This window comes from Dasypus novemcinctus, chromosome 9 (assembly GCF_030445035.2).
Source record: "Dasypus novemcinctus isolate mDasNov1 chromosome 9, mDasNov1.1.hap2, whole genome shotgun sequence".
Classification (NCBI taxonomy): domain Eukaryota; kingdom Metazoa; phylum Chordata; class Mammalia; order Cingulata; family Dasypodidae; genus Dasypus; species Dasypus novemcinctus.
In genome coordinates this window covers 6,596,664-6,610,157 of record NC_080681.1, presented here as the reverse complement: position 1 = coordinate 6,610,157, position 13,494 = coordinate 6,596,664, and the positions used below count along the sequence as shown (strand labels likewise).

General features: G+C 46.8%; 1 protein-coding gene across 3 annotated transcripts in view; it reads right to left on the bottom strand.

Annotated features, from left to right (window-relative positions):
- Positions 1-1,255: 1,255 nt before the first annotated feature.
- The window catches only part of CD58 (CD58 molecule), a 57,751-nt gene continuing 45,512 nt past the window's right edge, over positions 1,256-13,494 (bottom strand). The window contains exons 4-6 of one of the 3 annotated variants that reach the window (XM_071217183.1): positions 12,075-12,149; positions 9,492-9,555; positions 1,256-5,531 (exon numbers count right to left, since the gene is read on the bottom strand). In XM_071217183.1, coding sequence (XP_071073284.1) covers positions 9,536-9,555; positions 12,075-12,149 — 95 coding nt within the window. In that variant the 3' untranslated portion in view covers positions 1,256-5,531; positions 9,492-9,535. The remainder of the gene's footprint in view (positions 5,532-9,491; positions 9,556-12,074; positions 12,150-13,494) is intronic. The other 2 variants (XM_058302990.2, XM_058302989.1) reach the window with 2 other exon arrangements.

The following is a 13,494-nucleotide window of genomic DNA, read 5'->3' as shown; positions in this document are numbered from 1 at the left end:
TATATAAGCAAGAGCAATAAACCTGATGGGGCCCTCCCTGCATGTGAGTTTGGTGTGCGAGGCTTTCATTCCTGTGGCAAGTGGCGCCCAATGTGGAGCAGCTGATATTCCCCCCAGCTGAGGGGAAGTTTGGGGAGGGCTCCGGGAACGTGTCTGTGTAATGGAATTGGTCTGGACCCCGCCTCCTGCACAGACTGGACGTCAGCTGCCCTGAGAGGGTGAGCTGACGGCAGACGCCAGTGTAATAGGGGAAATACATTATCAAAGCAACAGGAGATTTATCCCCGCGCTTTACAACTATTGAAAGCAGCTAATTGTACAGTGAAAGAAGAACAAATTATTATATTGCTTCAAACAGACATTTTGTCTGTACTTCCCCAACGAGGGAACCTTAGATTTTGAATTATATTAACTCTAGACCCAGAATTATGGGTCAAATTGTAAACTTTGTATTACTGTTGGTGTGTTATAATTGTTTTTGTGTTTGTCTGTTTGTTCAGCGTCAGTGTCAAGAAAAGTGTGTCTTGTCCTAAAATAAAATGGCTATTTTTCATAAAATCAAAATGGAAATATGCAGGACAAAACTTGAATGCATATGGCAAGTTGTAAAAAGTATTGGGGTAGCATTCAGTAAGAGAATGTGTTCTGTGAAGGTAAACTTTGTCTTAAGATAAAGTAGTTTTAATCTATGTGGATATGAATAATTATAAAAGTTTGTATAAGCATTGTTTGAAGTATTTAAATAGCTAATTCCAAGAAGACATTATAAACAGAAACTAAATTGATAATAATAAAAAGTAACTTCATAATAAGAAAACTTACTGGCAGCCAACCTCCCCTGCCAACTTGTTTCTAAAAAACTGTTTCTAGTATTGCATGCTACTAGGTATTTGGAAAACAAAAGGAAAAGTTATATTTGCATATAACCAAATTGAATCATTATTTTAACAAATTTGTTTAGTGTTGATGGTAATTGCATGTTGTAAAAAGTTTGTTTGGAGAGAGTTTCCAAAATCATTTTGGTAACTTATGTATGTAGGGTATATAGGATGTGTTTTTATTATTTTTTTATTATTATTAAGAAAACAGAAAATAATTTTGTCCTAAGATAAAATGACTAGTTATTAACGAAGAGTAAAATTTAGGACAAAACCTAAATGAACACAGAAAGTGCAGAAGGTGTACAGAAAAGGAATTTTTGTGAATAAAGTTGCAAGTCTTATCACTTTTAAGAGACCATAAAGTTCAAACATGCTTTCTCAATGTCAAATCCTGAAGAGTATCTTTTATTTAGACTGTTGCAAAAGATTTGTTCTTTTACCTTGAAAGAAGTGAAGTAATAAAATACTTAAGTTCATTTAATATATGTTAAATGAGCAATATTTAAGTGTTATAAATTCAAAAGGAATTCTTTAACCCTCTTAAAATTGAATGAGTAAAAAGTTCACATGAATACTTAAAAAGTATACAAAATTCCTAGAAATTTAACAATGTTCCAGCATAATATTAAATAAAAAATAATGCTGTTAATCATGGTTTTAATTATTATTAAAAATAATAATACATCACAGAAACAACCTCCCTACCTGGAAATCAAAAAGCAAATGCTTAAACTCATACTCCTCTAATTTCCACTAACAGCTGCTGCAAAACAAATACTTTAGCTCATACTTGTCCAATTCACACTGAAAGCTGCTAGGGAGTGACACGTAACAGGAAGCTATCATAAATTAAAGTAACACCACTGCTGTGTGCAGCAACCCTAAATATTGTTAGTTTATTACAAAAATTAAAATCCAATTATGTCACTATCACTTTATTTTAAAGCTTGCCCAAGGTTTCTCTAATATCTCCTTAGGCAAGTCAAGCCAGCCTGCATTCATGTGTGAACAAGCCAACAGTAAATTTTGCGGTGCTTTCCCAAAGCTGTGTGCCTAACCCAATCAGCTATCCTAGCCTAATAACAAAAATCTAACTGTATAAAACACATGCAGTTTTAACCCTACTTCATTATATTAATAATATTAACAAATATATATATTTTTACAGAATAATCTCACTCCACCTTAAAACAAAAAAAGGGGAATAGGGTGATAGGTTAAACAAGTCCAAAGGACGTCATACAAATAGCCTTATATACTTTAAATTTTTAAAATCACAATGAGGATGGTTATACAACAGCAGAATGACATTTTCAAACATGAATTGTAAAAATTTATCCTGAAGTGTTAAACAAACCCCTAGATGGACAAGAAGCTCATGGTAACTGGCATGGTCTGTAAACTTACTGGCCTGGGGCTGCGGGTACGCCTGTGTTCTCTCCCAGGGGTCCTCTCTGGCTTCCGGCAAAGTCTGTAAGACCATGCCGTGGCCTGGTGGAATCCGCCGCCCAGCCCGCTGCCGAGCCTGGAAGCACTCAACCCGCAACCAACCAGCACCCCTGAGGACTGCCCAAGGGGCGGAGCCAGTTGCGTGGGGGAGTCTTAAAAAACTGGGCAACCAAGCACAAGCTCTTTTGGCACGAGTTGGGTGCCCTAAGATGCCTAAAAATACCTTTTTTGGCAGTAGTCACTACTGCTTCTGCTTAGGTGGGAACATGGAAAACGTACATACTGCTCACCCTTGTCTTTTAACCCCTGCACTGCTCATCACACCTACTGGGCCCATGTAACAGACCCACCTGGTGGGATCCTGGGCCCCGCTATCCTCAAATGATTCAACATGGACAGGAGGACACGGGGTTCCTCCTGCAGGGCCTCTAATAAGTGAAACTGACTGGAGGCATTCTAGCACTGGTGCCATTTCCTTCAGAATGGAACGACACCCACATAGCTGGAACCAAACAAAACAACACCTTCAAAGTGCCTTCTCCACTCATGTATCAGAGGAAGTGGAAGCTCTCCACGTCCAAGTAGAGCCGCAATTCTGGAACTGAAAAAATCTAACTCAACAAACCACACTAAAAATCTTAGCTCAACAGGTACAATGGCTGAACCCTTCACATGGTTTTCCAATCTAAATTTTAAATGGTGGACAACAACAGGAGGATTAATTTTCCTGTCTTGTTACATTTATAGGATGCTGATGCTTCTTCCAGCTATGGCAATGTACCACAACACCATGAATACCTGGCTGCCATATATACAGCTACTCAAATAGAGCCACCTGCTCATAAAAGAAAGGGAGGAGGTGTGGGGATTAGTTCCACCACCTCAGCAAGGGCCGTGGTTGAATGATGTATTAAAGCTCATCTGTTCTGGCTTCAGAGCAAAAATAGCTCTGTCCTTGCTTATCTATGCACAAGCTGTCTCTTTGCTTGAAGTCTGAAAACGGCTTCCTCTTGCCTTTTCTGCTGCTAGATAGGATGTGAGTCTAGAGACAAGATTTCTTACTCCAAGACAAAACATCCTTGAGAAATTTAACTTTAACCACAGCCCTTGGCCAAATACAAAAATACATGATATATAAGCAAGAGAAATAAACCTGACGGGGCCCTCTGTGCATGAGTTTTGGTGTGCAAGTCATTCATTCCCGTGGCAAGATGTGAAATGGTTGCCCAAAAGAACGAGCTGGCGAGGGGACTAGGGCAATGAAATGAGGAAATCTGAGCAGCTCTATGATTCGTTTAAAGTTTGCGGAGAGAACAATCCACCGTGGAGGTGTGCTTTTTCTCCAGCCTGTTTAGTGGTGCAGGGAGGGAACTGGTAGAGTAGACGATAACCATGGTTGAGATTTGGCCAAGAGCCTGCCCAGGGGAAAGGGCAAGGGAGTGGTCAGGGAGCGGCTGCAATGATGGACCTTGGGGAGCTAACCCTGGTAAGAAGGATGGAGGGAACCGGAAGGGTTGAGGGCCAGATGGACAGAGAATCAGTGGTAGGTCTTGCTGGGGCTGAGGAATCCGGGAGACGGGGCCCTCGGGAGTGACGTGGAAGTGGGACTGGGAAGGAGATGCTATGAGGCTATGGAGGGGCTGCAGGAACTGGGGGTGGGAAACCAGGAGGAGGGCCACCGAGCTGAGAAAGGGGAGAAGAGAGGGTCCTTGGAGGAAGCCCTGCCAGGGTAGTAGATCTGTGGTTTTGAAAGCACTCAGAACGATGACTGGGGTCGTGGTAGAGCTGCTCCGAGCTAGTGCTAACATCTTTGAAGGATGGGGAATAGCAAAAGCTAACTAGAAAAGGGAAGTCAGGTGGTGATATCTGTTGGCCTGAGCATCAAAGCTGAGGAAAGAGCAACAGTCTGGAAGGAGGAAGAAGCAGAGAGGACTCTTCCTCCCCTTAGGCCCAGCACACACACAAGGGGTAGGTGGGAGAGAAAGCAGACACTCGGAGAGGCCTGCAGGAAGCAGCATCCTCGGGGAAGGCCGGGTTCCAGGTAGAGCAGAACAGCGGGGGGGACACTCACAGAAGAGGTGGGGGTCACTGGGAATTCTGGGGTCCACGGATGGGCTCAGAAAGGAGACACGCAGTTAAAGGGGGCAAAAATCTGCAAGTGTTGGGAGTTCTGAGTCCTGGGCTTCCTGTAGGGTTTGACAAACTTGGTCTCGAAGGCAGATTCTGAGAGATTCTGGTGGTGGAAGCAGGGGGCTGGGGGTCTTCCAGGCCCCTCCCGCACTTGCTGACGGCTGTGGCGAGTGGGGATGGAGCTCCTCTGACTGAGAACACGTCACCTGCAGGCCCCTTGTGCACACACCGGCTTGGGGTGGAGAAACGCTCTCTTGCAGGCTGTAGTCTTTCTCCAGGAGTGGGAATTCCAGGGGCGGCGTGGGCTCTGGGTGAGGCCTCTGCACGTGCACCCGGGTGGGCCCTGAGCTCCCCCCGGCCACCCGCCTCCGTATTCCAGAGTGGCTACCACTCTGTCTTTAGGACGTTACAACTCAGGTGTTCTCTGCTCTCACCTCCCCATACAACAGCTACAGAATAAACTGACTTGAGTACGTGGGTTAAGAGATGCTGAGAGAAGTCTCCCTGCCCCACCCATGTTTACAACTGCACTTGGGCGACGGTGATCTGGTCTTTTTGAAAGAAACAGAAAAGAACTAAGTATTTACGTGCTGTCCATCTGTCCACCACAGCCATGGGCCCATCGGGCAAAAGCTCTTTGTCTCTCTTCCCTTTCCATTGCTGATTCCAAAATGAATGGTTTTCCCTTCAAAACACAAGAGAGATGGAGTACAAATTCTAAAAAGCTTTCACATTTCCTGGGGAAATGTGACGTTTATTTTTCTAACTTAGGAAAAACACTGCTAAACCACCTAGTCAGTTGTGTACACATTTACAATTATTACATTATTTGTTATTTATAACTGTCCAGCGTAAACAGTCCTGGAATAAAAAGTGAGCTACCATTTTATTTGTTGATGCCTCTTCTTAAAAAGGAGTTGCAATGAAGGGCCTCCTCCGGTTAGACTTCCAAGGCTTCCCGCAGAGGAGGTGGAATATTCAAGGGGTAGACCAGATGGCATTTCAAAGTTACTTAAACAATTCAGTCGCCCAGGTGATGGTCTCATCGTCTTCTATTTCCAACAAGGGAGACTATAAAAGAATTGTTTTTTCATATTAGTAACTTGTAGCGTGCAGTCTGTGCCGCAGACCGAAAGTCTCCATTACCTCCTCCTCACGTGGAGGCAGCCCTTCTGTCTGGGACCCTGGCCACAGCCCGGGGCGCGGAGCAGCGAGGGGAGGGCGCGGGCACAGCCCGCAGCGAAGGAACAGCCCGACCCGTCCAGCTCAGTCTCTGAGCAGAGCTGAAACTTCCAAGTAAGAGACCCCAAACCCTAGACCCACATGGCAATGAGTCACCCGTTTCTAACAGTCATTTTCTTCTCTGCCACCCAGCTCTCCTGGGTATAAGGTTCTTTCCACCTCAACTTCTCTTCCTGCTTAGTCACCTCCGCGATGACAGAATGGTCTCGGGTTATCTAGACGAAACCAGAGAGCAAAGCCGCAGCCTCGCCCCACCACGCGCCTTCAGCCCCGCCACGGTCCGGGTGCGTTTCCACGGCGTCCAGGGGTCCCCACCCATTCATATTCCGTGGGAGTTAGCAGGAGCTCATGGATCACAACAAAACCTGGGGTCTTGGGTTTTTGACAAGGGTTTCTTAGAACTTCAGCCAACGTACCCACGGGGGCTGTGAGTCTGAGAGGGGCTAAAGGGGGCCACGCTTCTCAGCCCCGCTGCAGCCTGCGCCTGCCAGGCCCTGTGCCTCCCCAGGGGTCGCCTCGTCCACGCCAGAGCCCGGGCCCGCCCGTGACCCCCACCGAGCCTGCTTCCAGCTGGGCGCCAAGCTGAGATTCCGCCTGGAAACCTTTCTCCAAAGAGACGAGAGTCTCGGCTCCCTTTCCAGTGCGGTGGGTGCTGTGATCTCTTCTGTGAACATTTACACAGAAAGGAGGGGCATTGGGACGTCCAGGAATTGGCTACTTTGAACAGTCTGGGGGAGAAGTGGAATCTCAGCCGTGCCGACCTGGCTCTCCTCTGGGATTTCTAGCTGGGCTCAGGGCGTCCTGACGTGCTCTCACCCCGCGGTGACAGGTTTGCATCCGTCTGGCTATGCTTGGCCCACCCATCTCCTGCCTCTGTCCCCGACCCCTGCCCCTCCACCATAGACATTAGCCCTTTAATAACTGAATTTAGGGAACTCTCCCTGCAGCCACAGCAAGGTCTTCGAATTTAACATTTATTATTAAATGGTATAAAATGCACACGAGGCAAAATTTGAATAGAAAATAATGATATGCAGTGAAAAGTAAGTCCCCCCCGCCAAGCTGTCCAGGTCCCTCCCCACTACTGATCTTTCTCCAGAGCTATTTCATATTTGGATGCACTGCTATTTTGTCCTCAGGTTCAAATGTGATATGCTACAGAATCTGGTTCCGAGAGCTTCCCATGAGTCATAGCCCTTCTAGGGTCTCTGGCTGTGCTCTTTTCCAGTCTCATCATCCCAAGGCTTTTCTGCAAAGCTCTCCTGCTCCAGAACCGACAGTGGCTCCCTATTTTCATATCACTCCATCTTAATGCCCTGGCTGACTCCCAAGTATCTCCTTGCAAATGTTCAGTCTCTTTTCCTGTTTCCTCCACTCTAGGTGAGCCACCTTCATTTGCTAAATAAACCGCAACCTGTTCTGTGCCTCCCCATATCCTAGCCTCGGGGGCGTCTCCCACTTGGAGCGCGTTTCTTACTCCACTCTTGCTTTGAAAATCTAGCTGGCATTCTAGCCCTCCAGCAAGTCCGCATGACCACTCTGGCCTCTCCGACGAGCCCACCTGACTGTCGCAGCCCCTACCGTGCATTTCCCACACTGGAACCGTCGCCGTGTGCTCCTGCCCCGGCTCTCCGGGGACTGTCTCACCAGCCAGTCCTTCTCCTCAGTGTGACTTTAGCTCCCCCACTCCTGCCTCCTGAGCCTCTTCCCAGCACCCACGGGCTCCTCCCTCTTCTCTCTTGGTACCTCAGATGCCAGGGCACCCTGTGCTGTCCTGAGGAAGACGCTCCCCGGTCTGCCACTCAGGAGTCCAGCCCTCACGCCGCCTCCACGACGCCGGGCAGCTCCCTCTGGTCACAGGCCAGCACCCCACACTCCTCAGCTCTCCTCCCCAGCAAGGGCCCCCTCTACGCCCAGTAGTCGACCACCTTCTGGGCACCAAGACTCACCACTTCTGCTGTTTCTGCCTTCTTTCGTGAACGATAATGATAATGGTAAGGACAGCTAACGTTTATCGATCACAGTTACCCGCCAATCACTGTTCCAAGCAGTTGCCTTGGTCACCTTATTTCTACATACGGTAGGTTGGTACTATTTGACCCATGCTGTTATTCCTATTTTATTACACTGTCTTCCCCTTTTTCCACAGATGACAACTAAGGCACCGACAGCTGAAGTGACTGTCCAGGGCCTGGGGTTTGGCCAGGGAGTGTGGGAGCAGAGCCTGCAGTCTCTGCCGATAAGTTTGGTTAATATGACCTCGACGCTCTCTCTCAACCTAGCCCTTCCCATTCATTCCTGCTACTACGACACCCTGGCTCAGGTGCTTTCCACAGGGTTACTCACCAGCGCCCCACCGCCAGACCCGTCTATGACTCATCTTACGCTTTGCCAGCACAGCGATCTTTCTCAAGCAGCGCTCTGCTCAAAAGCTCTCCGTGGCTTCCCGGTGCCTTCAGAAAAGCCACCCAAACCTCTTGGCCATGTAGCAACCCAGCCCCATCATCCTCCAGCCACCCCCCACCTCCAGCCCCAACAGCTGCTGCTCCAAAGAGATGCCTGTCACTCTCCCCGCCCTGTCCAGCCCAGGTCTCTACTCGTCCCTCCCCCCGAGGCCCCTGCCCCCCTGACCACCCCTGGGACCTGCCAAGAGGGTCCTTCAGAGCGTCCTTCCGCCGTTTTACTCGGCCAGCACTGCCAGCCGTTCACCGTGTCCGCGTCATAGCCTCTGCTGGCGACTGCGGGCAAAACTCTGACCCTGGCTCTCAAAGGAACCCCAGTCCTTGGCTGAAAGCCGACTGAAGCAGCTTGGCCTTGTTTATGAATTCCAAAAAGTAGATATTGGATAATGTTTGTGCCCTGGTCTCTTCCTCTAGATTGTATTAGATTCAGGGGTTTCTCTTTTACTTGATTAAATTATTATTAAGGCTTTGATTCAGTCAGTAAGATGTCTAGTCCCCGTCCCCTTGGTGGGCAGAGACTCACAGAGAAAATGACAGGGCAGAGGAGAGAGTGGAGTTTGGATGCTGAGGGCCCGGGAAGTAGACACACAGAGAAGCAGATAGGAGAGGAAAGAGAGAAGGCTCCAGTAGACACGGCAGAGGCCCGGGGAAGAGAATGAGCCTCAGAGTCTACAGCCGACCCTGTCGAGAAAGCAGAGCAGTGGAGCTCGGGAGGAAACGAGCCCCGGGGATAGAGATGAGCCTTCTGCCAGCCTACAGCTGAGACCAGAAGAAGCTGGGCCCACAGAAGCTGAAGAGGGAGCCTGAGCCCTCACAGACGCCGGCAGCCCCCTTGCTCCAACACGTGACAACAGACTTTGGTGAGGGAAGTAATCTACTCCTTAGAGCCTGTAACTTTAAGCTTCTACCCCAAACAAATATCCTTTTATAAAGGCCAACAGGGTTCCAGCACTTTGCATCAGCACCTCTTTGGCTGACTACTATAGCAACTATTCCAGAAAGGGAGGAGGAATATATGTGATAGTTGACATACAGCCCTGGGATTCTCAGACCTGGATGTGCACCCCAGATCTAGCACCGGGCAGCAATGTGAGCCGGCCACACAGCTGGACGCCCTGTCTCGGCTCATTAAGAGCGCTCAACGAGGTCAGATACGGGAGGCTAGCAGTGCCCAGGGCGCGGCCAGTGCAGAGGGAGGGGAGGGCAGCGTTACTCCCGCCGTGACCTCCTCCGTGCTCAAGGCAACCAGCATGAGTTGAATCTGGCTCCCACTTCCCGTGGACACTTCGCAGCAGACATGTTCTGGTTCTAGTGCATGATACTCAACTCATCCACTGCGGCTGCAGGGTACTTACAGGGTTCTGCAGTTTCTCAGCCAGATTTCTGAACACCTACAAACAAAATTTCATTTCAATTAAAGAACTGAAGAAAGAAGCTGCAGTCTGGGGTTATTGATTGCCGATGTGTGACCTGAATTTGGAAATCCCAAACCAGTGCCCTGTCAAGCTGATATTTCCTACTATCCCAAATGTTTAAATCAGATGGGCTATGGAGTTGGTCCAAAGAGTTGTAAAAAAAACTGGTCAGAAGACAAAGAAAAACAATGCCACACCTGCCCCCTCAAAGACAAGTGTTGTCAAAATGGTTAATTTTTTTGTCAAAATGGTTAATTTTATGACAACTTTTGCATAGACTAAAGATGAAGGCCAGGTGAGAATGGTTTGGATTAGTGCTGCCCAAAAGAAATATAACATAAGCTGCTTAACTTACTAAATGTTCGTAATAGCCCCATTAAAAAGTAAAAATAGATGAGTAAAGTTCATTTTAATAATATATTTTATTTAACCTAAGATATCCAAAATATTATCATTTCAACATATAATTAATTCGAAAAAATTTAAGGTATTTTACATTCATCTTTTTACCCTTGGTCTTAGAAATCTGCTGTATATCTTAATTTGGACTCGGCCTATTTCAAGGGCTCAACAACCACATATGACTGCCAATTGAGATAGTACAGGTTTAGACATGCAGATAATGTTCCCACTCACATACTTATGCATCAGTTTCCCCGTCGTAAAGGGCATCAGCTCTAGTCCAGAGTTATGCTAGCAGCTGAGCAGTCAGTCCACAGGGTTGACCAGAATGTGTAAAGTTGTTACTGCAGCTAGCCATTTGGAGGAGCTGTTTAAGTCCAGCCTTCTCTCTCACTGAAGGCTCCATGCCAAAAATCTCATAATTTTCCAACTAGTGGCTTTAGGGTTGAGATCTGTCCTGATGTAATTATTTTTTTAGGACAATTTTTCCCCCCAGGCTACAGAGTGTTAACAGTACTGACTATTGGGGAAAGTGGATTTGGCTCAACTGATAGAGCGTCCGCCTACCACATGGGAGGTCCAGGGTTCAAACCCAGGGCCTCCTGATCTATGTGGTGAGCTGGCCCACATGCAGTACTGATGAGCACAAGGAGTGTCATGCCATGTTAGGGGGGTCCCCCGCATAGGGGAGCCCCATGCGCAAGGAGTGAGCTCCATAAGGGGAGCCACCCATGCGAAAAAAGCACAGCCTGCCCAGGAGTGGTGCTGCACACATGAAGAGCTGACGCAGCAAGATGACGCAACAAAAAGAAATACAGATTTGCAGTGCTGCTGACAAGAATACAAGCGGACACAGAAGAACACACAGTGAATAGACACAGAGAGCAGACAATTGGAGGGGAGAAGGGGAAGAAAGAAATAAAAATAAATAAATCTTTAAAAAAAAAACAGTACTGACTATTGGAATAATTTCTCCTTCACTGAATGAACTTCTTTTTAAAAAGTTAAGCCAGCCAAATCAATCAATGGTTTGAAGTCACACGGGCACTCAGGGCCATCCCTCTTTGGTTCAGGCATACTGGCAAGGGAAAATGATTCCGGTTTCTGGGGAACAGTCTGTTAAGGAGATAATTAACTATCATATCCTTACTTGCGGATTAAAAATAAATTTTTTTAAACATTAGCGCTCCCAAAATATTTTACTCATTGGGTAATGACTCCTCCAAACTTTCCACAGGGGATTTTCATAACATTGCTTAGAGGGGAGTCAAATGATTGATAATTGTAGAGTTTGATATCGTTTATGAATTCCAAAAACAGATACTGGGTTATGTTTGTAAACTGGTCTGTTTCTCTGGGCATGTCAGATTGGACTGAATTGGATTCAGAGGTTTCACTTTTACTTGATTCAGTGATGATTAAGGCTTTGATTGGGCCACGTTGGCAGGATGTTGAGTCCCCACTCCCTTGGTGGGTGGGGACTCACAGAGAAACGCACTGCAGAGAAGGGAGGGTGGGGTTTTACTGCTGGAGCCCCGGGAAGTGAACACACAGAGGAGCAGCCATGCGAGGAAGGAGAGAAGGCTCCGTTAGACGCGGCAGAGACCCCGGGAAGAGAGATGCGCCGTCAGCCTGAGCGTCTACAGCTGGCCTTGTGGAGCGAGCAGAGCAGCTGAGTGCAGGGAGAAACCAGCCCCAGGAAAGAGACAAGTCTTGTCCCAGCGTATGGCTGAGATTGGAAGCAGCTGGGACCCCCGGCCTTGGGAGGAAGAGGGAGCCTGGACCCTGGCAGCCATCTTGCTCCAACACGTGGCAACAGGCTTTGGTGAGGGAAGTCACTTAAGCTTTATGGCCTGGTAACTCTAAGCTTCTGCCCCAAATAAGTACCCTTTATAAAAACCAATCGATTTCTGGTATTTTGCATCAGCATCCTTTGGCTGACTAACACACTTAGCAACCCCAGACAATAAGTAAACCAGGAAAGTTTTTGTTTCTTTTCACATGAACTTTTTTCAATCTTTGAAACACATTCTCATCTTTGAAATAAAAGAGAATTTAAGTTCAAAAACTTAGTTTTTAAAAAGTATTCCTACCTTTTGCAAACAGCAGAATCACTACAACTGTTGCTACAGCTGCCACTATAATTAGAAGCCTGTGCCTCAAATGAGCTGTAAATAAAGAAAAGAAATACAATTAGCTGAACTGATCAAAATAAAGATATTTCTAAATGAACTAATACGTATAAGGTTGATATAGACCAGGTCCAGATTTATTAAAAGAAACAAATATTCTAGGATGTTTGTTTCTCAAAATATAATTTAGCATCACGAGTTTGATAGGGTAATTTGGCAGATGTACATAACACCCTTAAAAGTGTTCATAATCAGGTAACTAGATACTGCGCTAAGTGACGTGCCTACAGTCGCACTGAGTCATTATAAAAATGTTGGGGAAGGGGAGTGGGTGTAGCTAAAGTGGCTGAGTGCCTGCTTCCCATGCACAAAGTCCTGGGTTTAATCCCTGGTACATCATTTAAAAAAAAAAGTTGGGCCAATGCCTTAACCTCTTGGTGCCTCACCTTCCTCATGGGGTAACTGAAAATGGACTGGTAAATATACTCATCCCATAGGGGCAGCTGTGAGCTTTAAATGAGTTAATACACTAAAGAACAGATGTTAGCTATTATAAATCTACCCAGTAGATGCTCGTGTTATTTCTACTAATATCCTTTGGCCTTGCAATTCCATTTCTAAGATGACATCCTAAGGGATCCACCAGTGTGCGCCCCTCCCACCTCCCAAAGCCACAGCGCTCACTCCTGAGCCTTTCTTACAATACTGAAAAGCTAAAACAACCCAAGTTCCTTAACAGGAAAATACGGTATGTCTGTGTGGTTGATTATCCAGCTATTTAAAAATCCGGATGCAGGATACATAAGGATATGGAAAAATGTAAACCGTGCACTAAGAGGAAAAGCACAAAACAACACAACAGGTCTAATAGCAAGTACAACGTGGAAAAGATACAAAGACTGTGAATGAATGAGCGCGTGAATGGACGCCTGAGAATGAGAATATGAACGCACGCCCTTTCCTCTAGTACCAGCTGGGATGGGCTGAACAATGAGGCGGTCACCTCTGAGTTTAACTTGAGAAGACCCTGCCCAGAAGCTGCTGGTTGCCATCTAACATCCATTCTCTCCTCTTCGACAACAGAATCCAGGTTTTTAGCAGAGTACACTGCCCCCTATTAAAAGACTGATTTCTCAGCCTTTCTTGCAACTAGGTTTGACTGTGTGACTAAGTTTTGGACAATGAGATGCAAGAAGGGGTGAATGGTTATTTCCCAAAAGTCCCTCTAAAAGGGTCAAAGCATAGCAATCTCCCCTCTCGGCACCTTGCTATGCATGTGCTGGCTAATCTTTAGAAGCCACAGCCCAGGGAAGGTGGCAAGAGCGGAGCTGCCCTGGGTCTCTGGCAACTTCATAAAGCAGCAATATACCCAGGGCTACCC